Source organism: Eptesicus fuscus, chromosome 5 (genome assembly GCF_027574615.1).
Source record: "Eptesicus fuscus isolate TK198812 chromosome 5, DD_ASM_mEF_20220401, whole genome shotgun sequence".
Classification (NCBI taxonomy): Eukaryota; Metazoa; Chordata; class Mammalia; order Chiroptera; family Vespertilionidae; genus Eptesicus; species Eptesicus fuscus.
Genome location: NC_072477.1, coordinates 57,643,857 through 57,671,630, shown reverse-complemented (window position 1 = coordinate 57,671,630; position 27,774 = coordinate 57,643,857). Strand labels below are relative to the sequence as shown.

Here is a 27,774-nt window from a genome sequence, read left to right as displayed (position 1 = left end):
GGTGGAAACACAAAAGTTTTGGCATTTAAAGATCTTGTCATGTTTAAAATCTTAAATTCCCTTTCCTTTAAACTGAATTATTGGTCTCAAAATCATGCCTCAACTTAACTGGAACTATAATAGTATTTGAAACTGTCTTGTTGAATAAGACAAGATAAAGGTAAATTATTACCATCCCTAATGCCAAGGAAAAGAAAGAAGCTTTTGTTATGCTTTCCTTACTTATTTGCAGTTTCCCTCAGATTCTTCTTTACCCAAGTGAGAGAATTCTCTGGTACTGATGCCACGGTCATCTTTTCCAGCATCTTTAGATGTGGGAGGGTTGAGAAAGCAAGTCTTCTAATCTCCCTTTTGTAAGCCAATGAAATCCTAAAAACAAAACAAAACATAAACAAAATTTTATTTTAGAATAAGACATTAATGTCTAAAAGGAGAACAATTTCAGGTAAAATTTAAATATTTAGAAAAGTTTTCAATAAATTTAAAAATATTCTCCTAAAACAAGTCAACAAAACAGACCTTTTTCTTGTGTTTCTGCCTAGGTACTAGGACAATTTAGGGATTTCAAAAAACCATTTGTTGGAGGACGAATGAGGTTACAGAGATTAGGTATAAGTGAAGATAGTGCATAAGAACACACTAGAAGTACTGAGGACAAATTGAGTTAGTTTCTGAAAACTAACATTATACAGATACTAGAGGCCCGGTGCACCGGTAGGGTCCCTCGGCCTGGCCTGCGTGGATTGGCTAAAACTGGCTCTCTGATATCCCCAGAGGGGTGTTGGATTGAGAGAGGGCCAGGGAGGAACCGCTGGAGGGCTCCAGGGTGAGTCAGGCTGACTTGCTCAGTCCTGATTTGCTGGACTCCAGCAGCAAGCTAACCTACTGGTCAGAGCGTCTGCCCCTTGGTGGTCACTGTGCATCATAGCGACTGGTCAAATGAATGGTTGGACACTTAGCATATTAGGCTTTTATTATATGGGATATACATATATATTCTATATGTACATATATTCTATATGTGTATATATATGATGTGAACCTTAGAAGATTCTAGAAAACACGATTCAAGCACACATTTCAGTTGCCAATAGAGCGATTGTATATTAGCTATTCTCTTGAAAACTTCTCTGGACACTCCGGAGAGGATGAGAGTAAAAACAACCAATAACATTTAAGTAAGATGAATACAGTTTTAACTTCATGGATCCCCAGGAAGGGTCTTAGGGCCCCTCAGAAGTCACCAGTCCGCACTTTGAGAACCACTGTTCTAGAGTCTGTTCCAGGTAGAAACTGAGGCAAGAGCAATGGATAACCTCTCTGTGGGGAGATGCATATTCATGCAGTGGCGGCTGTGATCACTGGAGAAGAGCGGCGCGTGCGAGAGCTAGGACAGGGACCCCCATCCCGGCTTGCCTGCGGGGCCAGGTGGTCCGCTCCAGGAGAGTGGCCTTGACCCTGCGACCCGCGAGCAGGAGTTGGCGGGGCGCGACTGGCCTCCCGACCACTCGCCCGTCCTGGCGGGTTCCTAAATCCCAGGAGAAGAGAGGGATGGACTCGCAGGGCAGCCTGCCGTCTGTCACTCAGCACCGCCGGGGACCCCAGCACCGCGTGGCGCCGGGGACCCGCATCGCTCGGCCCCTCGTGGTGCGGTGGAGGGAGTGAGCGGTGGAGCCCAACGGAACCAGACATAGGCACCCCTTGCGGCGGTCTCGGCGGCGCGAGGCTGCTAACCGGAGAGGGGAACCGAGAGGGACGGGTCCGAGCGGCCACCAGGGGAGGACCACCAGGCGCGGGACCGCCGGGCCGCCGCTGAAACCCGCCCCTTCCTTCCCGGCCCGAAGTCAAACCTCGCGCGCAGGCTGTGCGAGTGCCTCTCCCCGCGGCCTCTCGCGCCCCCACGCGGCCTCTGCGGAGAAGTGCACTGTGCTTGTCCACGAGGGGCATCAATAAAGATTGCTTCTTCAAACAAACAGGAAGTGCCTACGGAGGCCGGGCGGGCGGCGGCGGCGGCGGCGGCGGGCTGGGCCGGGCATGAAGCCGGTCGGCGGCGGCGGCGGCGATGAGCGACATCGTGGAGAAGACGCTGACGGCGCTGCCCGGGCTCTTCCTGCAGACGCCGGGGGCGGGCGGGCCGGCGGCCGCCAGGGCGCCCTTCTCCTCGCGGCTGGGCGGCCTCATCCGCGGCATCACCGCGCTCACCTCCAAGCACGTAAGTGCGGGCCGGGCCGGAGGTCGGGACGCCCCGGAGGCCCCGCGCGGGGAGGCCGGTGTCCGCCGCGAGCCCGGGGCTGGTCCTCCGCGGGGCTCGGGCAGCGGGTGTCGGTCCATCTCTGCGTCCGTCTGGACGCGGCACTTCCCTGCCGGGACTGAGAACTGGGAGGCCGGTTTCCAGTGGCCCCGACACCGACTCATGATCGGCGGGCAGATCTCTGATTCTTGAACCTGCTTGCGTTTCCTGAACGCTGAAGTGGGAGAATACCAGTGCATGCTCCATAGGTGGTTTGGAGGATTGGGTGAGACGTCAAGCGAGTGAAAATGCAAGCGCAGAACAAGTGTCAGCACGCACCGCCTGCAAAGTTTCTTCCCTCCTCAGTTCCTCCTCTGCCCCAGTTCCTCTCTGTGCCACATGCCACCCACTGGAGCAGACCCTGCCGTCTGAACCTGTTGTCGAATACCTTTGGGGGGCTTGAGGTTAGACCAATGCGTAGGGCAAAGAAAGAAAGCATAATTCTTCCAAAATGTACAAATTGCTTGCGTGAGTCACTGCCTCAGATGGGCTTTGAAGACGAGCAGTTATTTTACAGGTGATTAAGTTCCCACAGCTTTGGGTAGTTGCACAGGTTGTGTAAGATACTGATTCAAAGCTTCAAGGAGCTGATATCTTTGCAAAATCACGTTACCGTGTCATAATTAGTTCAGATATAGTTACGGAAGAGGTTATGTGGGAGACAAGGAGGACACACTTCCTTTTCCCAAGGAATGGGCCATTCATCTTGGGCTTGGACAGGTGTAAGGGTATACAGTGATATAAGTGCCAGGAGAGAGGAAAAGGCAAAGAGGGAAGGCTTTACTTCAGAGTGCTCTGCGTGTTTAAAAAGTTCTTTTAAAACTGAAGTAAGATGCTGCTGTAGTGGGGAGGGTCTGCTTCACATTCAAAATTCATTATTTGTGGACTTAATGTTGTCTTAACGTTTTGTCCTTTGCTAATTTTTATAAGATGCTGAATGAAATAAAAAAAAAAATTTGGTCCCAAATTGAGGTTTGAAACTACTAGTATATGTAAGGTATCTATATGAGGTAGTGCTTTACCAGTAGTTCTTGGTTAGCCACCAAGTGGATACCTGCTAATTCAATGTGTAATTTAAAGATAGCATTATATTAGCCAAAAATGGGACCAGTTTTCAAGTGCCTTTAAAAAGGTAAAATACAATGCAGAGAGTAGAAGTGACCACATTGATATATTTATTGTGTGTTAGAGATGAGAAGTGAGGGAAAGGATGTGAGAAATAAGGAGGGAAAGATAAAGAAGAATATAGTATAAGGGAAACAGACTGATTTGGTTTCTGCCTTACCCTATCTCTCTATTCCCGTGGTCGGCAAACTGCGGCTCACGAGCCACATGCGGCTCTTTGGCCCCTTGAGTGTGGCTCTTCCACAAAATACCACGGCCTGGGCGAGTCTATTTTGAAGAAGTGGCGGTAGAAGAAGTTTAAGTTTAAAAAATTTGGCTCTCAAAAGAAATTTCATGCCGAGACCGGTTTGGCTCAGTGGATAGAGCGTCGGCCTGCGGACTCAAGGGTCCCAGGTTCGATTCCGGTCAAGGGCATGTACCTTGGTTGCGGGCACATCCCCAGTGGGGGGTGTGCAAGAGGCAGCTGATCGATGTTTCTCTCTCATCGATGTTTCTAGCTCTCTATCCCTCTCTCTTCCTCTCTGTAAAAAAATCAATAAAATATATAAAGTCTATTAAAAAAAAAAAAAGAAATTTCAGTCGTTGTACTGCTCTATTCCGTGAAGGCTTTTTAATTTTAAGGGAAAGATGTGACAACCTTTTTGTTGGCCAGTACTTGAAGAATTTTTCTTTTTCTCCACTGTTAATAAAAAAATTTTTTTTCTAAACCGTCTTTAAAGGGGTCAGTAACTGAGTGAAGAAAAGAGGGAGATGGGTTAGACTTGGAAATATTTATTCTTTCCAAGAATGAGTCTGAGGATTGGATAAATGCCTTTAAAACCTTTTGCACTCGGATGTCGAGTGTGACTCGACACGGTTAGCATTAGAATAAAGGAATCGAGAAAAAAGCAAGCGAGTGCAAAGGGTTAAGCAAATATTAAGCACATAATTTTTATAACGCTCCTTTAAAATAATGTTTATTTTTATTGAAAGTATTATAAATTATATTTTCCCTTTAAAAATACTGTTACAGCCTGGCCAATGTTACTTAGTGGTTGAGCATTGACCCATGCACCAAGAGGTTGCCAGTTCGATTCCCGGTCAGGGCACATGCCCGGGTTTCAGGCTCAATCCCAGTAGGGGGCCTGCAGGAGGCAGCTGATCGATGTTTTTCTCTCTCTCCCTTTCTCTAAAATCAGTAAAAACATATTAAAAATAAACAAAAAGTTTTAAAAATACTGTATAGTTTAAAAAGACAGTTGTTCATGCATTTAAATATTCTCACTTTTTCAGGAGGAAGAGAAACTAATCCAGCAGGAACTAAGTAATCTGAAAGCAGCGGTTTCTGCTCCTACAACAACACTGGTAAGTTTGCATAGTCAGCGCCAGCACATTTGGAATTTGAAATCTGGTCCACTGTGGACTCCATAGTGACATCTAATTGATCACTTGCTAAAATCTAATTTATCACAATTAGTTATGGATGGTAGCAAGTCAGATATTAACTTTAGCCTTTTATTATTAACTGACTGCATGGAGCAAGATTTGGTTGACTAATGTCAATTTAGTGCCAATGTGATGATACTATCTGATAAAGAGAAAATATGCTAATTGACCCTCACAAAGATGATGGCACCCACAGTCAATAAGGAGGGAATATGCTAATTGACTGTCATGCCCTCAAATATGGCAGTGCCCACAGCCACAAGATGGCGGCACCAAGTCCCCTCAGCCCCACTGGGGCGGCAGGTATGTGGCACGGCCGAGCCTGCCCCCAGGCGGGTCCGGCCGCTCCGCGTGGCTGCCTCCGGAGTCCCCCAGTCCCTTCAGCCACCCAGAGCCGGCCCGAGGCACAGGCAAGCCTCAGATGGCGGCTGCCCAGCCGATGCCCAAGGTGCAGGCAAGCCTCAGATGTCGGCTGCCCAGCCGATGCCCAAGGCGCAGGCAAGCCTCAGATGTCGGCTGCCCAGCCGATGCCCAAGGCGCAGGCAAGCCTCAGATGGCGGCTGCCCAGCCGATGCCCAAGGCGCAGGCAAGCCTCAGATGGCGGCTGCCCAGCCGATGCCCAAGGTGCAGGCAAGCCTCAGATGTCGGCTGCCCAGCCGATGCCCAAGGCGCAGGCAAGCCTCAGATTTCGGCTGCCCAGCCAATGCCCAAGGTGCAGGCAAGCCTCAGATGGCGGCTGCCCAGCCGACGCCCAAGGCACAGGCAAGCCTCAGATGGCGGCTGCCCAGCCGATGCCCAAGGCGCAGGCAAGCCTTGGATGGCAGCTGCCCAGCTGCCCAGGGCCTCCTGAGGCTCAGATAACCAGGGCTGGCCGAGGCTTGCGCTGCCGGCAGTGGCAGCAGCAGAGGTGTGATGGGGGCGTTGCCTTCCCCTGATCGTCAGGTTGCATCCTGCCCCTGAGGGCTCCCGGACTGTGAGAGGGGGCAGGCCGGGCTGAGGGACTCCCCCCTCCAGTGCATGAATTTTCATGCACCTGGCATCTAGTAATTATATAAATGTGGCAATACTCCTGGGACCCTAGTGCTGATCTTGCTGTTTTAATGTTGTGCTCTGGGAAAAGGTGAGTATATATTATTTAAAATAATATTTTCAGATCCAATTGACACATTGTAGATCTCATTTTACTGTTATATATCTTGGAGTATAGGTTTATATATCTTGGAGTATAGGTTGACTGACTGACAAGATAAGAAAATGGTTTTCTTGCTGTAAAACTAAGTATATTGCCTAGCAGCTAAATCACAATCCAGTTGTTTTTAAACTTGGTTCCACATAGTTAGATTTTTCAAACAGCATTAATTTCATCAAGTTTTTTTGGTAATCCTCACCAGAGGATATTTTTTTCCTTTTTTTTTTTTTAGAGAAAGTGGGAGGGAGGGAAGAAGAGGGGAGAGAGAGAGAGAGGGAGAGAGAGAAGAACATCAATGTGAGAGAGACACATTGATTGTTTGCCTCCTGCATGTACCCTGACCAGGGGCTGGGCATCGAACCTACAACCCAGATATGTGCTCTTGACCAGGGATTGAATCTGAGATCCCTCCGTCTGTGGGCTGACGCTCCAACCAGTGAGCTAGACTGGCCAGGGCACATAAACTTTTTAATGAGTGGCTACTTTATGCAGGTCACTATATGACTGTTCCTACATTGTTAGATTAAGACCTGTGTGTGTTTTTTTTCTTTGCTAATTTTAATATGGTTTCACATAATTAGATTTTTCCAAGCAATATTTATTCAACAGAGTTTTAGTGAGTGCTTTCTGTGTGTAAGTCACTGGGAATGTTCTCCCTCTTCCTCTAATAAAAATATTGGGTGATCATTTTGCATGAGTACATGCATGTACATGAATAGAGCACTTATAAAGTCTGAGAGAATGTATATACCGTATTTTCCGGCGTATAAGATGACTAGGCGTATAGAAGATTTTCCTGGGTTAAAAAGTCGTCTTATACGCCGGAAAATACGGTATTTCCTTTTATGATGAAAACATGTGGACAAAGGAAACTCAAAACTTAACTAATTTGATGTATCTATGTATATTATGTATATACTAGAGGCCCGAATGCACGAAGATTTGTGCAAGAACGGGCCTTCCTTCCCCTGGCTTCCGGCACCACCTTTGCTCCGGCCAGAGCTGCCTTTCTGCCTTCCCATGCTGCCCAGAGGCCTGGAGCGGCTGGGATGGTGCGGAACGCCTGTGTCCCGCCCTGCCCCTGGCCACTCGGAGCCTTCGTATGCAAATTAACCCATCATCTTTGTTGGGTTAATTTGCATATTCACTCCTGATTGGCTGGTGGGCATCACGAAGGTATGGTCAATTTGCATCTTACTCTTTTATTAGTGTAGATTAGTGTAGATGTTTGTGTGTATACATAAGTCTGTGTGTATCTGTAAAATCATTGTGTTTCATAGTACTTAATAGGAATGTTAAGTAGAAATGGTTTCCCACTTTTTTACTGTGTTAGATTTCCATTTTCTATAATTTACATCAATAAATATAATTTATTTTGCTACCAGACATAAACCTGGTGAGGGCAGAACTAAGATAAATAGGTAGAAGTTAGGAAGAAGATGTTATAATATGGCCAGCCAACTCTAGACATGCTTTACAGAGTAGTCTGTCCCTGAGGTGATCATGAAGAGGTTGGGTGAGTTTGTTAGACAATTGTAAAGAGAATTCCTGCAATGCGGAATATACCTTCTTCTCTAAAACTAAGAGAATAGCAATGTCTGTAATATAAATTTAAGTACATAATGACTTTTGAAAAACTCTGAGATAAATGTTATAAAACCAAGGTTGATACTTAATGGCTTAAATGGACACTTTTACTCCTAATCTATACTAATAAAAGGGTAATATGCTAATTAGACTGGATAGACCATACGTCTTCCAGACGTTATTCCAGATGTCCTTCCTGACAAAGCCGGGGGTGTGGCCAGCCTGCAAACTGCCCGTGGCCCCTGGCCCAGGCCGGCTCTGCCCCCGAGCGGGGACCCCCCATACCAATCCAGGGCCCCCTTCAGGGCAGGCCAGCTGGCCCCCACCTGTGCACCAGGCCTCTATCCTATATAATAAAAGGTTAATATGCAAATTGACCCTAACGGCAGAACGACCCCTGGACCAGTCACTATGAGGTGCACTGACCACCTCTTGGTTCCTTTCCCCAGCCGGCAGGCTCTGATCACCTGATGGCCACCTGTGGTGGGGGCGGGGCCGGCGAGCTGGTGGGAACAGCTGACCTCTCGGTCCCTTCCCCCAGCTGTCAGGCACTGATTACCCAATGGCAACCGGGGAACCGGGGCTGGGTGGCAGCAAGGGGTGGGGTGGGGCCGGGCTGGCTGTGGGTACCTGGGGAAGATGGCCCTAATCGCAGGCCAGGCCTAGGGACTGTACCTGCACATGAATTTTGTGCGCCCGGCATCTAGTTTATGTAGAAGCCCTTTGAAGAGGGTCTTCTAGGATCTTATAAGCTTGTTTTTTCAATATTTGTAGTCTTAATATGGTAATGAATTAACTTATATTACTTTAAATACAAGTGACCTGAATTAAACCTTATTCCCCTAAGATTTTCCTATGGTTTCTTTTTAAACTCTTTATTTTAAAAAATATATAAAAATGAAATAGTAATCATTATTATGCTTACATTAAAATATTTTATTGTTTCTGGAATCTCAGAGGGAAGGTAGGGGTGGGTGAGTGGGAAGAGATCAATCAAAGAACTTGTATGCATATATGCATAACCCATGGACACAGACAATAGTGTATGGTGAAGAGGGACGGGGTAGGCTAGAAGGGGTCAATGGGGGGAAAAAGGGGACATATGTAATCTCTTCAACAATAAAGATTTAATTTTAGAAAAATAATAGAATATTTTATTGTTTCCTAAGGATTTGTGATTCAGTAATCCTATAGTATACTAACTTTAATTTTTAAATATTAGAAGTTTGAGCTTTTAAAATTTTGAAACACATTTTTATTTCTGATTAAAATTTGCTATAAGTATTGAGAATACTCAGTGATGCAAATACTTAAAAATGCGAATATATTAATAAACACATTTATAGAATCTTCTAACACAACTTATTTGCTTGTGTTGTAAATATTGAAAGACCCACTTAAAAGATTAAAGATTGGAATGGCTCTAGCATTAATGAAATCATGTCCTGTAGTTCATAATAATTGTGAGAGTTTTGGAAAAAGAATGCCTATAGCAAACTGATGAATGATATATACAGCATAATAATTCTGAAGAAGTTCACATGCAATTATTTATTTATTTATTTAATCCTCACCCGAGGATACTTTTCTTTTCTTTTTTTTTTTTTTTAGAGAGAGTGGAAGGGAGAGGGAAAAACAGAGAGAAATATTGATGTGAGAGAAATATATCGATTGGTTGCCTCCTGCACAAGCCCTGACCAGGGCCTGGGTTGGGGAGGAGCCTGCAATTGTGCCCTTGACCGGAATCGAACCCAGGACCCTTCGGTCCACAGGCCAACGTTATCCACTGAGCCAGACTGGCTAGGGTGCGATTTTGTTTTTAAATATGAAAAATATTTTATTACAGAAATTATTACCAACTTGTGGGAATTTTATGAATGCTTTCAGTTGATAAAATATATTAAAATAGTTGCCATTCCAGAAGCCAACTCACATTACTATGGGAAATATTTTGTCTGAGGATCGATCATATGTCTCACATTATGCCCAAATTTTACATGAGGGTCATCTAGAATTATAAATAGCTACAGTTGATTTATTTTATAGTATTGCGACTAACAAAATACTGAAATTATTTTACTAAAATGAATACTGTTGGTAGTTAAGTTAGGGAGCAACTTTTATTTATAAAGTCTGACTTAAGGTGATTAATTTATCACACACACACACACACACACACACACATACACACACACACACACAAACTTTTCAGTGCCAGGATTAAAGAATTTCCTTGTTAAATGATTACAACATAATAAAAAATAAAATATTCTATTTATTTACACAGTTACTGGATATTTTTCTTTTCAGAAAATGATGAAGGAATGTATGGTGAGACTTATATATTGTGAAATGCTTGGATATGATGCTTCCTTTGGCTACATACATGCAATCAAGTTGGCACAACAAGGAAACCTTTTAGAAAAAAGAGTAGGTATGTATGTGTTCAAGACTTAATCTTGTCCTTAAAGTTCCAATTACTATATAAAATGAATGATGACAGGTATCTTCTATATATATATATAAAAGCCTAAGCGACCATTACGACCAAACAACTGGTTGACCTGTCGCTATGATGCGCACTGACCACCAGGGGACAGATGCTTAATGCAGGAGCTGCCCTCTGGTGGTCAGTGCGTTCCCACGGCCAACCTCCCGCGGTCCCTCTCCCCGGCCGGCCAACCTCCTGTGGCCCCTTCCCCCGGCTGGCCAGCCCTGACCACCCCAGTCGGAACCTCCCGATTGGCCCTGATTGGCCCTGATCGGCCCCAATCAGGACTGGGCGAGATGTCCCAATCAGCCCTGATTGCTGGCCAGGTCGAGGGACCCCCACCCGTGCATGAATTCATGCACTGGGCCTCTAGTATAGTATGTTTTTAGAACATTGCCTTGTAGTTTCCAAAACTTTATACAGGTAATAGTACTTCAAAACTCAGAGCCAATAAATAAAGTCAGTTTTCCTGATTCATAGCATTTTGGAGTTATAGAGATTAAAAATTGCCTGTTCTTGTGATGGTGGTTGGATGAATATATATATATATATATATATATATATACATATATTTGTCAAAACTCATTAATCTAGGCCTAGCTCAATGGTTGAATGTCGACCTATGAACCGGGAGGTCATGGTTCAGTTCCCAGTCAGGGCACATGCCCGGGTTGTAGACTTGATCCCCAGCAGGTGGTGTGCAGGAGGTAGCTGATCAATGATTCTCATCATTGATGTTTCTATCTCTCTCTCCCTCTCCCTTCCTCTCTCTGAAATCAATCCTATCTAATAAAAGAGTAATATGCAAATTAACCATCAATTTGGGTACACATATGTTTACCAGGGTTATATACTCTTGTTGGATTGACCCCTTTAGTATTATGTAGTGATCTTTGTTGTCTCTTGTGAAGGCCTTCATTTTGATGTCTATTTTGTTGGATATGAGTATTGCTATTCCACCTTTTTTTTTTTTTTCTTTTCCATTTGTATGGAAAATATTTTTCCATCCCTTCACTCTCATAATGTGTGAGTCTTTTATTCTGAGTTGGGTCTCTTGTAGACAGCATATAGTTGGGTCATGTTTTCGTATCCATTTAGCTACCCTATGCCTTTTGATTGGAGCATTTAATCCATTTACAATTAAGGTTATTATTGATAGGTACTTATTTATTGCTATTTTAATTCTGTATGCCTAAGTTTCTCTCTCTGTTTCTTCTTCTCATTACAGCAGTCCCTTTAGCATTTCTTGTAATGCTGGCTTGCTGGTGATGTATTCCTTTAGCCTTTTTTTTTTTTTTTGGTATGGGAAGCTCTTTATTTGACCATCTATTTTGAATGATAGCCTTGCTGAATATAGCAATCTTGGTCTCAGATCCTTGCTTTCCATTACTTTGAGTACTTCATGCCATTCCTTTCTGGCCTGTAGAGTTTCTGATGAGAAGTCAGGTGTCAGCTTTATGGGAGCTCCTTTGTAGGTAACCGTTTGCTTTTCTCTTGCTGCCTGTAAGATTCTCTCTTTGTTTTTAATTTTTGGCATTTTAATTATAATGTGTCTGGGTGTGGCCCTGTTTGGGTTCTTCTTGCTTGAGGTTCTCTGTGCCTCCTGAATGTGTGTGAATTTTTCCTTTACCAGGTTAGGGTTGTTTTCTGCCATTATTTCTTCAAACATGTTTTCTATCCCTTTCTCCCTTTCTGCCTCTTCTGGCAAACCTGCTATTCTAATATTGTTATGTTGCACGTTGTCCCACAGCTCCCGTAAGCTGTCCTCCTATTTTTTAAATGTTGTTGTTTTTTTTGTTCTCTGATTGAGTCATTTTTTTCAACCCTGTCTTCTAATTTACTGATTCAATCTCAGCTTCCCTTAATCTGTTGCGTATTACTTCTAATGTGTTCTTTATTTGTGCGATGTCATTCTTTATTACTGTTTCCATAGTTAGTATATCTTTTCTCATGCTGTTGAGCATCTTTACCATCATTACTCTGTACTCTGCTTCAGATAAATTTCTTGTCTCCATTTCATTTATCTCTTTTTCTGGAAAATTCTCTTGTTTTTTCATTTGGGGATTGTTTCTTTGCCTCCTCATTTTGGCTGCCTGTTTGGGTTTGTGACTATGTATTAGGTAGATTCTCCATACCTCTCAATATCTAGTGCAGGACAGTGTCAAATGCTGTTTCTGAATAATTAGATCAGCCAAAGACTCAAAGCCTCCGGAGACCTCCTCTGCCTACAGACTGATAAGATTTTGACTTGAATTGCCCTCAGGCAGTCATCCTCTGGTGTGGCGAGAGTTTTTTTTTTCCCAATAGGGTGGGGCAGTTGCTTCAGCCTGGAGGCTAATTGTTATTTTTAGTCTCTTAGGTGGCCTCAGGAACTCCACACCTGGGGCAAGGTATCTTCCAGTAGGGTGGGTCAACTGTCTTCCCCTCAGGCAAGGCTGCCTGTATAGCAATTGTGTGTGTGTGAAAGAAGTCCTTCGCTATTTGAGGGAATGACTCAGCATAGGAAACTAGGGAAGCTGGGGGTTGTCTGCCTTCTGAGCTGTAATCCCTGAATCCCTAATCCTGGCTTCTGCTCACACAGTTCCAGTCCACTCTGCCCTCCTTCTGCTGGAGCACAAGGTGGGTGGCTCCACAGGGAATTTTGTGCTTTGGCTCTTTAAGAGAGTACCTGAATTTCCAGCTGTATCTCCCTGGCTGACAGCAACCCTGTTGTTTTTCACAGCCAGATGTTATGTGGGCCCCCTTCTCAGTTCTGGTGCTCTCTGCTGGGGGGCCCAGCTTGGGGATTAGACCCCAGAGTTCTCAGTGGCAACCCCCCACAGCTGAGATATCTCTCTGGAACTTCAGTTGCTGTGTGTGGGTGCCTGGCCAGCCCTTTTGTGCCTCTGCCACTCTTATCAGTTTCTATTTGGTCTCTACTTCCGGTCCTTGGGTATCAGGGTTCTCTCCAGCGAGTCTTCTGTTGATTATTCAGGAAGTTTTTCTGTATTTTAGTTGTAATTCCAGTTTGTTCCTGGGAGCCTGCCCGTGCAGCATGAACTTATTCCGCTGCCATTTTTAATCATCTCCAGAGCTTCTTTTAATAGGTTTCTGTACAGATCCATTTGGCATCAACTCCCAGTCTCTGATGATAGTGTCAACAGAAAAACATCCAAACCTGTAGAGAATTTTTATAAATTTACTAGAGGCCTGGTGCACGAAATTCATGCACTTGGGGGCTGGGGGGGGGGGCGGTCCCTCAGCCTTGCCTGTGCCCTCTTGCAGTCCGGGAGCCCTCAGGGGATGTCCAACTGACAGCATAAGTCTACAGTCAGACATCCTTAGTGCTGCCGCGGAGGTGGGAGAGGCTCCCGCCACCACTGCTGCGCTCGCCAGCCACGAGCCCAGCTTCTGGCTGAACAGCACTCCCCCTGTGGGAGGGCACTGACCACCAGGGGGCAACTCCTTGTTGAGGGTCTGCCCCCTGGTGATCAATGCGCATTATAGCGACCGGTCATTCTGCCGTTTGGTCAATTTGCATATTAGCCTTTTATTATATAGGATTTTAGCCAAGCAGAGGATACACCTGAAAGCAACATCTCAAGGGACTCAGAATAGGCACTTTCCATTTTTTTCCCATGTTCCCAAACACACACATATAGTGTAGGTGCTGGGTAATGATGGGTATAGTTAACAATAGAATCACTAATGAAAGGGCTGAAAAGATTTGGGAAGAATGAAAAACAATGAAGACAGGATTCAGGGGATAGGGCCTCATGGTAGACTGTGTGGAGAGAAGGAACAACATGGGGTTAAAAACATGAACCTACTCCTCCTGGCTAGGTTTGAGCCTTGGCTCTACCATGTAATAGGTATAGACCTTGGGCAACTACCATTTTGGGGCTTCATTATTATATCAGGGGTAATAATATCTATCCCATAGAGTTGTGAGGATTAAATGAGGTGAGGCTTGTAATGTAGTTGACCCATAGTAACTAACAAATGTTCCTGTATGAAGTGTGACTAGTATGTCTTCAAATTGAGGATATAAGGTATTGTTTATGGCTTAGTATATGATTTACATCATATGGCTTGATATTAGGTGGTAGCTCATTCAACAACACAGATAGCCAGTAACACACTATTAACTCTAGTAGCTATTAGTTTTTGAGTAACTCTGTGTTTGGCTACAGGACATAAAATGTTTTGATAGATTGTGTAGAGATATGCACAAAACATAGCTAGCTTATATTTCTAGTGTCTACACGACTTTAAGTTGGTACACACAGTCTCTTTTCCACTTTAGGTATATCCTGTGAAATATGTAATTCTGAAAGATTTCAGGATGAAGAACTCATGAAATCTTCCTTACTAGAGGTTTTGATCTTCATATTTTACAACTTGTTTTCATATTTACCTACAACTGGTATCTTTGACACTTAATTTTGGAATATTTGATTGCTTTGTTTAAATTCTTGGGAAACATTGTGATGAGACTTTTCCCTTCAAATTTTATAGGTTATTTGGCAGTGTCTTTATTTCTACATGAAAGTCATGAACTGTTGCTTCTTCTTGTGAATACAGTTGTAAAGGTACTGTATTGTATGTTGGTTATTATGAAGTCAGAGATTATTTCTGCAGGCACCTGACATTTTTCCTTAGTCATATTGAATTAGATATTTTTGGTTTATATTAGAAGATAGGTTTACAGAATGGGTGTAGAATAATCTTTTTATTATTTATTTATTTATTTTAGAAAGATCTTTTAGATCAGTGTCTGTATCTGCAAAATGGGGATAATAATAGAACTTAACTAAGTTGTGAAGGTTGGATGAAACACTATGTAAAGTAGTAGTAGCTACTGCTGCTGTTATTGTAAACTTATAACTCAGATCTCCAGACTCTTAATTCTGGGTATTTACATGTTGTTGTCTCTTTCTCTGGGATCTGTTCTAAAGGAATGGAGATGTAAACGGAATCATTATTTTAAATTCTAAAAGTAATCCTCCTCCTATATAATAAAAGCTTAATATGCTAAGTGTCCAACTGTTTGGTCGACTGTTCAACCAGTTGCTGTGACGTGCACTGACCACCAGGGGGCAGACACTTCGACTGGTAGGTTAGCTTGTTGCTGGGGTCCAGCCAATTGGGACTGGGCAAGATGGGCTGGACACGCCCTGGAGCCCTCCTGCAGTCCCTCCCCTGCTCCGATTGTGCACCAGTGGGGTCCCTCGGCCTGGCCTGCATCCTCTCGCAATATAGGACCCCTTGGGGGATGTCAAAGAGCTGGTTTCGGCCTGATCCCCTCAGGCCAGGCCGAGGGACCCCACTGGTGCCTCTAGTAGAATATAATTGGAACTGAAATGTACAGATAATAAAAACACAATTTAATCCATACTCAGTATTTTTTCCTGTTAAATTAAAAAAATTATTTCTTTAGAAAATATTTTTATTGATTTCAGAGAGGGAGGGGGAGAGAGATAGAAACATAAATGATGAGAGAGAATCATTGATCAGCTGACTCCTGCATGCCCCCTACTGGGGATCGACCCCACAACCTGGGCATTTGCCCTTGACCAGAATTGAACCCGGGACCTTTCTTTCCACTGAGCCAAACCGGCTAGGGCTCCTGTTTAAATTTTTAATCAAAATTGGTGATGAAGTATAATTGAATTGTTGAGCATTTTCATGTTTACTTTGTGTCAGTCTTTTGATGTGTGGGTCTGTGTGTGTAGTACTTTCTGAATTTTAAGTCTTATACTCTATTAAGATTACTAGTAGCTTAAATTTTTCCAAACTTTTAAATATAGTTTTTCATTTTCTGTTAGAATGATTAATAAAATTGGTGCATATCTTAAGTATGTATGAATTCATGCCTTTTATTGTATACTAGAGGCCTGGTGCACAAAATCGTGCACTGGAGGGGGGAGGTGGTCCCTCAGCTTGGCCTGCGGCCTCTCGCAGTTCAGGACCTCTTGGGAGATGCCTGCCTGCTGGCTTAGGCCCGGAACCCCCCGGGGACCGGGCCTAAGCCGGCAGTCAGACATCCCTCTCGCAGTCCGGGGCTCTTGCAGTCTGAGACCCCTTGCTCCTTACTGCCTACCTGCAGCAGAGGTGGGAGAGGCTCTCGCTACTGCCGCTGTGCTCGCCAGCCGTGAGCCTGGCTTCTGACTGAGTGGTGCTCCCCCTCTGGGAGTGCACTGACCACCAGGGGGCAGCTCCTGCATTGAATGTCTGCCCCCTGGTGGTCAGTGCATGTCATGGCAACTGGCTGTTCCACCGGTTGATCTGCTGTTCGATCGATTTGCATATTGGGGTATTATTGTATAGAATATTTGAGAATTACTTCCTTTTAAACTTTCACTCATTGTTTAACAAGGACAATTCATAAAGTTGGTTTGCTATTAGTTTAGAAAAGTTTTGAAAGCTGTTCTAAAGGAGACTGACTACTTGGGCCAGTGTCAGAACAGAAATACAATTTCCTTTTGGATCAATTGCTTTTTGTCTGTGTTTATTTGTTGACTGTTAAAGCAAATGAAACAGGAGTATTCCTATAAAAGATGAGCTAAATATACAACTTAATTATAAAGTTAGTAGAAACCTATTAAGTAAGTGGGGCTATTGCAATGTTGTGCTCGCTATACCTAGTTTCGAACTTTGCACTGAAAGTTTTCTTTGCTTAATGATTGTGTCAGGACTTGCAGAGCACTAACCTGGTGGAAGTATGTATGGCACTTACTATCGTTAGCCAGATTTTCCCTCAAGAAATGATTCCAGCTGTTCTTCCATTAATAGAAGATAAACTTCAACATTCTAAGTAAGTAAATTCTTTTTGGATAGGTGTATATACTATATATTTCAAAACAAAAATTTGCACTAAAAATTTATTATAACTTACTTAGTTCTACCAACATAGAGGATATTCTTTGTCAGATAAAATACACAAATCCCTGATAGCATTGTCCTTTATTTTTACGTGGGTTTGGAAAAATACCAGGCAGCTTTCTGAAGTTAAACTGAGAGGCAGTGAGGAGCTCAGTGTCAGGTCCTTGGCTTTCCTCCCACTTCTACCACTAGCCAGCCGTGGGCCTGGTTTTCCCTTGGTTGTGTGGGGTTGCTTGAAGCTCCTTAATTCTCACAAAGTTGTTTGAGGATAAAGTCAAATAATGGAAAACATTTAGAAATAATTCAAATGCTATGAATGCAGAGAGCTTCAAGTATTGGGGATGCTTTTATATTAAAACTGCAGTATTCAAATACTATTTTATAGTAGAATGTATCCTAATAAACCTTAACTTTTAGTATTTTGCTAATCTTATCCTGTAAGGTTCCTTAACTCTTTCCTTAATGCTTGGCTTGTTTTTTCACCATACTTGAATTCTTTTGTTTCTTAACTTTGTAACCTTTAAAGCTAGGAAAAAGTTTGCAGTTATTTTCTATTTTTCCTTTGTGATTATAGTATTTGAATTATGCGTACATTCTTGATAAATATTTTTTTGTTACTCAATATTTCTGTATTTAATATGCCTCTTTAAGTCAGTGTTTTTAGTGTTCTAAAGTTATAAATTGTTGACTTTTTTTTAAAATCCTCATCCTAGGATATTTTTTTCCATTGATTTTTAGAGAGAGTGGAAGGGAGAGGGAGAGTCAGAGAGAAACACTGATGTGAGAGAGATACATTGATTGGTTGCCTCCCTCACACCCCCAACCAGGGCCGGAAGCCTGCAACTGAGGTACGTGCCCTTGACCAGAATCAAACCCTGGACCCTTAGTCCGCAGGCCAACACTCTATCCACTTAGCCAAACCATCAAGGGCTGTTTGTTTTTTAAAAATATATTTTTATTGATTTCAGAGAGAAAGGGAGAGAGAGAGTTAGAAACATCAATGATGAGAGAGAATCATTGGTCAGCTGCCTCCTGCATGCCTCCTGCTGGGGATTGAGCCCGCAGCCTGGGCATGTGCCCTGACCAGAATTGAATCATGACCTCCTGGTTCATAGGTTGATGCTCAACCACTTAGCCACACCAGCTGAGCCTGGTTTTTATTTTTATTTTTTTAATATATTTTATTGATTTTTTACTGAGAGGAAGGGAGAAGGATAGAGAGTTGGAAACATCGATGAGAGAGAAACGTCAATCAGCTGCCTCTTGCACACACCACTGGGGATGTGCCCACAACCAAGGTACATGCCCTTGACTGGAATTGAACCTGGGATGCTTCAGTCTGTAGGCCGACGCTCTATCCACTGAGCAAAACCAGCCAGGGCCTGGTTTTTATTTTTAAAGAAATAGCTAAAATGATAGTTTCACTAAGAATGGTAGAATAACTTTATAGGTTTTTCAGACTTGTTATAATGTTTTTTAATGTCAGACCTGTGTTAGAACAAATGCTGGGTAATGACAATTAATTACTGGAAATATATTAGCTTTTCTTAGATAATTATAGGTTGATCTGAACATAGCAGAACATATCCTACCTAATAAAAGGGTAACATACTAATTGACCGTACCTTCGCTATGCCCACAGCCAATCAGGGCGCTATGCAAATTAACCAAGATGGCGGCCCCCAAGTGCTGCCCTGCCCCCCATCACTGAGCAGCTGACGGACCCGGGCCGGCGGGAGGGGCGGGGCCTCCCGCTGCTCCGAATGCTGAACGGCTGACGGAACCAGGCCAGTGGGAGGCGCCCAGATCGCTGCTGGCGGCGTGGGGCGGGCAGCACCTGCCCCGCGCCGCCGCCGCTTGGGGCCAAGCCCCGACCCTGAAAGAAGGCGGAAGACGGTGGCCAGAGCCAAGGCCTGGGTCCCCCTGGTGCCGGCGGAAAACTGGTGCAGGCAGCCAGGTGAATGAATGTCTTGCACGAATCTTTGTGCAAATGGGCTTCTAGTTGTTATATAAAACTTTCATACCACCACTCTTGTGGTAATCATACATACTGATTCCTTATATGAAACTAGAGGCCTGGTGCACAAAATTCATGCACGGGTCGGGTCCTTAGGCCTGGCTGGCGATCAGGGCCGATCGGGGCCTTCTGGCTGCCAGTTGCGGCCTTCCTTCCCTGGCTGCTGGCCGGGGCCTTTCTTCATTCCGCGCCGCCCGCCTGGTGGTCAGTACACATCATAATGAGTGACTGAACTTCTGGTCTCCGGTTGAACTCCTAAGGAGACACTTTGCATATTAGCCTTTTATATATATAGATTCTTCTGGGAATTGATTTTTTCCTTATCGCTTCCCATTTACCCTTTTAATTTTTTTTTTACTGTTTCCCATCTACTCTAATTTCAAATCCTGGACTTCCTGTCTTCTACTAGTTAAAGTTTAGACTTGAAGCTGATTCTGCAGTTATGGCTATATCCATTCAATGTTATGGAATGAAGCTAAAGAATATGGGACAGAGCTACAGGTAGGCTAGTGGATGTCACAAAGAAGATGTGAGGCAGGGTTTGGACTTGACTTTGAATCCCTGCTGTATTTTGCATGCCAGACTTAGAGCTTGAATCCAGGTCTCTTGAGGTCTTGTGTTAGTACCATCACTTAGGGCCAGGGTTAGGCATTCCTGAGCCTGTTCAGAGTTTGTTTTTTTCTGATCTCATTTACCTATTCTCTTCTAGACTAATATTGGTTAATACCCACTAGCAATACATTGGGATGTTGTTTGCAGTCACCATAGTATTAATACTAATGACAAGTGTGTTGTTAATTTTTTCTATGTGAAAATAATTTTTCATCATGGCATAGTTTGGCTAGGAAGATAGTGAGTTGCTTGTTAATGGAATTTAGCAGAAGCTAGATGACCATTTGTTAGGAATCTTATGAAAGGAATTATTGAATAGAACACAGAGGATTGCTTTGAATAATCTCAATTTTGATATTTTCTGATTTTAAGTAATAGCAGTACATAAAAGTAAAAGCAAGTACTTTTCTTTTGTGCCATTTGCTGCTGCTGTGAGCAGTGTTAGCAAAGTCTGTGGCTATGAGCTATGTAGACATGGCATGAGAGAGAATAACAAGGAATATAGTACTCTCTTGGAAACTGCATTATGAACATAGGGTAGGAGCTCTATTTTTACTTCTTATGTGCTAGACATTGTCTGTGACAAACGAAGTGCAAGACTTGTATATATTTTCCTTTTCATTGTAAAGAGGTTTTTGAAATACGAGCTGAGCAAGGAGAGGAGTAACATCATTTACTGTGAATCCTTTCCTCCCCTGCCCCCTTAAAATATTTGGATTATGCTTGCTCATAATATAAAAAAAGAAAGATAAAAAGCTAGAATGTTAAAGAGACTTAATATTAATGAAGACTTGCATATTACTAGCTGTAGTTACCTCTTACTGATTTAAACTTACTGTTGCTGCTTTTCCCAATTTCTAGATACGGCTTTTAAAAGTGGAATAGGGAATTAAGGAATTTATTTATCTTTCTTGTTGTTCTGGTTTTAAAAGTAATATGTGCTTGTTACCCCAAAATTCCATCCTATATAATAAGAGAGGAATATGCTAATTATCCGTTACACCTTGAGGCGTAATGACCAACCACATAACGACCAGATCACGGATCTGCAGGAAGATGGGGCAGTGAACTACAAGTGGGCGGCAAAAAGCTACAGGAGTGGGCAGGGCTGCAAGCTATGAGAGCGGGGGGAGGAGGAGGAGGAGGAGAACTCCAGAAGGGTGGGGCAGTGGGCGGAGAGCTACAGGAGGGCAGCAGAGAGCTACTGGCGCACGGATGCGTGCGCAGGGCTACTAGTAATTAGTTAATTATATAATATGGGTAAAGTCTCTTTAACATCTAACCTAGAGAGAACCACTTTTTATAGTTTGGTGGATTAGAATAAAGAAATTAATAATAGCCCTGACTGGGTAGCTCAGTTGATTAGAGTGTTGTCCCCATAAGCCAAGTTTGCAGGTTTGATCCCTAGTCAGGGCACATACAAGAATCAACCAATGAATGTAAAAAGAAGTGGGACAAACAAATCAATGTTTCTCTTTCTCTCTTTTCTTTTTTAAAAAATATATTTTATTGATTTTTTACAGAGAGGAAGGGAGAGGGATAGAGAGTTAGAAACATCGATGAGAGAGAAACATCGATCAGCTGCTTCTTGCACACCCCCTACTGGGGATGTGCCTGCAACCAAGGTACATGCCCTTGGCTGTAATTGGACCTGGGACCCTTCAGTCCGAAGGCCGACGCTCTATTCACTGAGCCAAACCTGTTAGGGCTCTCTCTCTTTACCTCTACTTCTGCCCCCTTCCTTTCTCTCTAAAATCAATAAAAATAAATTTTAAGAAAGGAAATTAATGAATGTATAATTCTCTTTTTTAGATTAAAGTGATAGTTAATATATTGAAATCATTTGGTCTGTAATCTTTTCAAATTAAATGCCTGAAAATTCAGATGGTTTGTTCAGGTTTCATTTTTTATCTTTAGGGAGATTATACGAAGAAAAGCTGTTCTGGCATTATACAAATTCCATCTCATTGCTCCGAATCAAGTACAACATATCCATATTAAGTTTCGTAAAGCACTTTGTGACAGAGATGTTGGGGTCATGGCCGCTTCCTTGCACATATACCATAGGATGATTAAGGTAAGTTGAAAATTTCAGTAGTTGCCATTAGAAAAATATAATTATGGCATAATAAAAAAAAACCCTTCTGATTTTTCAGTCAAATGCTTAGTTTGAAGTTTTTATTATTGACTTTTAAATAGTAATCTTTGCAAGTTGTTGATAGCTTTAAAAGTAGGCACATTATAGAATTAGTCTTTTTTTTTTTTTTTAAATTCTCACCTGAGGATATGCTTTTTTAATTGATTCTAGAGAGGGAGAGACAGAGAGAGAAACATCCATGTGATTGGTTGCCTCCCATATGCACCCTGACCAGGGATTGAACCCGTGACCTGGGTATGTGCCCTGACTGGGAATTGAACCTGAGAGCCATCAGTGCTCCAACCATTGAGCAACAACTGCCATGGCAGTCTTTTTTTTTTTTTTTTTTAATGCTTAAAATTTTTTCATGTTATTGAAGAAGCATAGAAAAATTATAGGTAGGAAAGTGATTGAAATGTTCAGATTTGTGGTTTTTTAAGTAGTGATTGTGTTTCATACAACTTTATGGGATACATAGCAGCTTATAGAAATGAGGAGAGCCTATAGGGGTTGCACAAGGTAGAGACTAGTGTTGATGCCATACATTGATACTGTATCAGAAAAGCTAGGAGGGTTGAATGGTGTGGTAAAAACATTTTCTAATTGGTGACATGGATTTCTACTAATTCAGCCCCAGTGAATTGCCTGGAACACTTTATATCCGAAAGTATATATTTGTGAGAGATTTCTTGAGTATCTCATAATGAAATGGAATATGCTGTTGAATTTAATTTAAAATTATAGAATTGAAGGTATCTTTAATGGATTGTGTTCTAGAACATTATGATATAAATAGATATTTGATATTGAATCTTATTTTTCCTCTAACATTTACTAAACTTTGAAAAAGCTATCATTTCCTTTCAAAAAAATGTGTCCTTGATATATAATAAAATTACGATGACGAATCTAGGGTTCATTTTGAGGAATATGTATTTAATTCCTCCAGGCCAAGAGATTAGTGAGATATATAATCAAGGTACATTCATTCAGAACCCCAACGTAAGTACTGTAGGGCTGATTAGTTTTTAATAGACAGATTCACTGACTTTGGAGGGTTTAAATGTTTGAGTAGTCTTAGCTGTGCTCTGTGCTCTTCCAGCCAGAACACATTTAGCTCATTTACATGAGAAGACTTTTGCAAAGTTTAGAGATTGCAAACAGGTCTTAATTTTCCTCAAAAGTAGAGCTATTACAGCCCTTTTTCAGTATGCCAGTTCTTTTTATTTATTGCCGGTATTGACTATTAAAGGTTCTATATAAGATGTAATTATAAGAACTTTTGAAATATGATTATACTGTGTGTGGGAACAAGTAGGGAGTGGTGGAAGCTTTTTGGGGGATGATTCAGCTTTGGATCAGTAGCCAGAGGAGTTTCATCATGGAAGAAATTAAGCAGATTAGAACACTTTCATTAAATGTGAACATGGAACTTCTAAGTCAACATGTATTAAGTTAGCTTCTATACGGCATTTCAACCAAGTCTGTTTTATATGTATTAAGACATTATTATTAACGGAAGGTTTTTGGTTTTATTTTTTTTGGATGTAGGAGAATTCATCTGGATATAAAGATTTGACTGGGAGTTTTGTAACAATTTTGAAGCAAGTAGTTGGAGGAAAGCTTCCAGTAGATTTCAATTACCACAGTGTTCCAGCACCATGGTTACAAATCCAGCTCTTGAGAATACTAAGACTTCTAGGAAAAGATGATCAAAGGTAAACTTAAGTAAATTTGATAGTCACCTGGAGGTTTCAAGATAAGCCAGATTCTCCTAATGCTTTGGGTTTGCTTAGTAGTGATAAATAAACCACTTTATAAGAAGTATATAATTCAGGTTGCTGGGATAATCCTGGCTCTCTGCTTATCTAAATCCTACTCAGAGTGAAAGGACCGTGAAGCTTTATGTCTTCTCTGAAGCTTTCTTAGCCATTCTACTTTAGAGGTTGGGAAACTTTTTTTGTCAAGGACCAGATAATAAATATTTAGGCTTTGTGAGCTATATGTTGCCTGTTGCAACCATTCAACTTCGCTGTTGTATAGCTCAAAAGCAGTCATAGGCAGTACACAAACAAATGAGCACAATTAATAAAAATTCTTTTTATGGACATTAAAACTTGAATTTCATACATTTTATGTGTTGTGAAATGTTATTTTGATCCCCCCCCCCCCAATTTAAAAATGTAAAAACCATTCTTAGCCAGCAGCCATACAAAATTAGATGACCAGCGTAGTGAGCCTGCAGACTATAGCTTGCTGACCCTCGGCTCTAGTTGGATGTGAGTGCTTTACCTTAATTTATTTGTCTGAATACTCTTTTAACCAATAATTTATATTTTATGGGTATCTTTCCTATTAAATATATTTCAAACTTACAGAAAAGTTCCAAGAATAGTACAAGGAGCTCTCTTATGCCTTTTATCTAGATTTATTCATTGTTTGCGTTTTCTCTGTATGTGCATGTGTGCACACATTATTATTCTAAAACTCACCCATGGATATTTTTCTTTTAATTTTTTTTTTTTTTTTTTTAGAGAGAGTGGACGGGAGGGAGGGAGGAGGGGGAGAGATAGATAGATAGAGAAACATCAATGTGAGAGAGACATTGATTGGTTGCCTCTCACATGCACTCTTACCCAGGCTTGGGATTGAGCCTGCAACTGTGGTTCGTGCCCTTGACCAGAATCAAACCCCAGGGCCAACGCTCTAACTGCGGAGCCAATCCAGGTAGGGCACACATTCTTTTTATTTTTTTTCTGAACGATTTGAGAGCAAGTCCAACTAGATTTTAGTTCCCTTGAGAGTAAGGACCATGGCTTGAGTCCCTGAAGAGTTTCAGTGTTCTGACTTTATGAGTTTCGGTTCTCTTTCATGCAGTAGGATTCATTTACACATTCTGATTCTTAGCCTATCTTTACGAAGGGATTGTCCTTGAAGCTGTCGCTCCTAGTAATGCCTTGTCAGCATCCATTTGCCCTTTGCACTCCTGATAAGTGCTAACTGGGCTATATCACTCTTGGTGTATTGCTAGTTTATTTTTTTCTGTGTTTATGAATCTCAATCCTGATTGAAATCTAGGGATCTGATGGAGCAGACACACATGAAAAATGTTTGTCCTAAATACATTTTATTTTATGTAACCCAACCTATCTTGTTGTGGAGCTCTAGTTGGAGTTCACTGGAATTCTCTTTTAAAACCACAAATTTCATAGTAATGTACCCAGGCCTTACTGGTCTAAAAAGATTTAATGCCATCAGAAGTTGTCAGGAAGGAACTTTGAGGCTTTTAGTGAATTTACTAAATGTAGTAACTCATCATCTTCCCTTTCTTTCATGGATGAATTTGGAGAATACATGCAAAGATGACTAAGAGCGCTTACCTTCAAAGGGCTCAGTTGAATGGAAAGTAGGCACAATTAAAGTGAATAAAGATTGGAACTCTTACAGTGTTGTGGAACATTAAAATATTTTCTCCTTTGTTGTCACAACTCTAATGAGATTTTATGTTAACATAAACCTTATATTTCTTTAGAAATGATTAATTCAATGTGGCAAAGAAAAAATGTTATTTTATAACATATTCTAATGTATTTAATTGAAAGAAATAATTTACTAATTTATTATTTATTGATGGATTTTTATATCTGTTGTTTGAGTATTTTCTTGTGTTTTACAGCATTTTGCTTCTTAGGTTATTTATATTTAGCTTGATCATGTCTGCAAATGTTTCTACATTTCATGTGGTTAAATATGATTTATGCCAGATATTGGCTTTTATAATTAAGAAACTAGATTGTAATCCAGGTGTAGAATTACTAAATTGGGCCCGGGGGCGGGGGGGGGGAGGGAGAATTTGTAACATCTACTATATGGTTATTGTCTGTGGAAGAAATGCTTACACAGTAAAATGAAGGATTTTAGAATATGGTTATGGATTCTCACTGGATATTTATACTTTGGTCAAGATGGAATCAAAGTACACACACTTCAGATTGAATTTGATAGTTGTGTATTTGGAGAAAAAGAAGACATTTTTGATAAAGATATACATGATTAAGTAATTTGTGTAGCCCCAGATTATTTTGATATTTTTTCTTGTTTGCTTTACAGTGTACTTTCTCTGTAAGACTACTATGTGCATGCTAGGTTGAGGTAGTTTTTATTTCTGTTAGTAGGTTTTGAATTTGTAAAACATACAAAAATACCAGCTGAGAAGCCATAGTTTTCACATTGGCATCTTGTAGAGGACTTTTCTAGGCAGGAGGATGAGTGCTAGGACTCTGTAAAGCGCTGCATTTCTTACAGCATCTGCCTCCACCCAGTTATCGCAACAGTAATCAGTGATCATAATGGCTTAGGAATGGACACATTTCTTAGTTTTCTTTATATTTAACACAAATGAAAGCTAAAGTTTTCTTTCTGAAGAACTCAATGTTGCTCATAGACTAGTGTTTGAATATTTTAAAAAATTATGTGGTTTAAATCCAGATAATGTACTGTCTGGAATAATCTGGATCTGTGAGGTATTACTGTAGTAACTTGGAACAGGTAGAAATATCTTATTATAAAGAAAACTATAAAAGATAGTGTGTTCAACCAAGCAAAAGCCTGACTTGTAAACTAGGTACAGGTTTAGGAAAGAGTTGATTGACATGTTTATCTTCATTGACTCGTCAACTTTGATAAAGCAGGAAGTTAAACTCATGAAAAAGAACAAATGGAATTTTTAAAAAGTGAAATTCCCATAGCTTCATAAAATGAATTTTTTCACTTTTCTGTAGATCCTCAGTTTTAAAGAGAGAGAAGTTTGAAAAACTATGTTTTATTGGGTTTTAATACTATAATTTTACTGCAAATAAAATATCTTTTAAACAGGACAAGTGAATTAATGTATGATGTTCTTGATGAATCCTTACGAAGAGCCGAGTTAAATCACAATGTCACATATGGTAGGTAACATGTGAATGCTATTCTAACGACTAACAGTATTTTTCAGTATTATAGCTGAATATTCCATATAGAATTTTATGTCAATTTTTAAGGTGATTCTTTGGGTTATTATTTTTCTTCCTTTTTTAAAAAAAAATATTTTTATTGATTTCAGAGAGGAAGGGAGAGGGAGAGAGAGATAGAAACATCAGTGATGAGAGGGAATCATTGATTGGCTGCCTCCTGCACGCCCCACACTGAGGATCGAGCCCCCAATCCAGGCATGTGCTCCTGGCTGGGAATCAAACTGTGACTTCCTGGTTCATAGGTCGTTGCTCAACCACTGAGCAACACTAGCTGGGCGGGTTATTATTTTTCAATGGAAGTATTGAATAACTAGTGGAAATAATTTGAAATTATGGCATTATTATTATTTTTTAAAATATATCTTTATTGATTTCAGAGAAGAAGGGAGAGGGAGAGAGAGAGAGAGATAGAAGCATGATGAGAGAGAGTATCATTGATCAGCTACCCCTTGCATGTCCCCCCACTGGGGATTGAGCCCACAACCCGGGCATGTGCCTTTGGCTGGAATCGAACCTGGGACTTTTCAGTCCGCAGGCTGATGCTCTATCCACTGAGCCAAACCGGCTAGGGCTATGGCGTTATTTTAAATGTTGACCTAAATTCATTTTTATATTTGTCTCTCTTTTAAGACTTTATTTATTTTTTAAAATATATTTTATTGATTTTTTTTTACAGAGAGGGAGAGAGAGTTAGAAACATCGATGAGAGAGAAACATCTATCGGTTGCCTCCTACACACCCCCTACTGGGGATGTGCCCACAACCAAGGTACATGCCGTTGACCAGAATCGAACCTGGGACCCTTAAGTCCGCAGGCTGACGCTCTATCCACTGAGCCAAACCAGTTAGGGCAAGACTTTATTTATTTATTTATTATTTATTTTTTAAAATATATTTTATTGATTTTTTTACAGAGAGGAAGAGCGAGGGATAGAGAGTTAGAAACATCGATGAGAGAGAAACATCGATCAGCTGCCTCTTGCACACCCCCTACTGGAGATGTGCCCGCAACCAAGGTACAT

At 41.5% G+C, this 27,774-nt stretch overlaps 2 protein-coding genes across 2 annotated transcripts in view; one reads left to right on the top strand and one right to left on the bottom strand.

Moving 5' to 3' along the window:
* Positions 1 to 225: 225 nt before the first annotated feature.
* On the bottom strand, positions 226 to 2,063 carry LOC129149151 (collagen alpha-1(III) chain-like). Its single transcript, XM_054716231.1, has 2 exons — positions 1,417 to 2,063; positions 226 to 369 (listed from the first exon to the last, which is right to left on the bottom strand). Exons 1-2 carry the CDS (start codon positions 1,945 to 1,947, stop codon positions 340 to 342), a joined length of 561 nt encoding a protein of 186 aa, XP_054572206.1. The 5' UTR covers positions 1,948 to 2,063; the 3' UTR covers positions 226 to 339.
* The window catches only part of AP4E1 (adaptor related protein complex 4 subunit epsilon 1), a 68,756-nt gene continuing 43,019 nt past the window's right edge, over positions 2,038 to 27,774 (top strand). The window contains exons 1-8 of the mRNA XM_008143143.3: positions 2,038 to 2,212; positions 4,688 to 4,759; positions 9,927 to 10,050; positions 14,605 to 14,678; positions 16,782 to 16,903; positions 21,518 to 21,677; positions 23,289 to 23,455; positions 26,613 to 26,686. Of these exons, the coding sequence (XP_008141365.2) occupies positions 2,063 to 2,212; positions 4,688 to 4,759; positions 9,927 to 10,050; positions 14,605 to 14,678; positions 16,782 to 16,903; positions 21,518 to 21,677; positions 23,289 to 23,455; positions 26,613 to 26,686 (943 nt within the window). The 5' untranslated portion in view covers positions 2,038 to 2,062. The remainder of the gene's footprint in view (positions 2,213 to 4,687; positions 4,760 to 9,926; positions 10,051 to 14,604; positions 14,679 to 16,781; positions 16,904 to 21,517; positions 21,678 to 23,288; positions 23,456 to 26,612; positions 26,687 to 27,774) is intronic.

Coding starts and splice junctions, on each gene's coding strand:
- LOC129149151 (XM_054716231.1), bottom strand. CDS start 1,947: ATGCCCCTCGTGGACAAGCACAGTGCACTTCTCCGCAGAGGCCGCGTG. Junction 370..1,416: donor CGGACCACCTGGCCCCGCAG/GCAAGCCGGGAT, acceptor TTTTGTTTTTAG/GATTTCATTGGCTTACAAAA.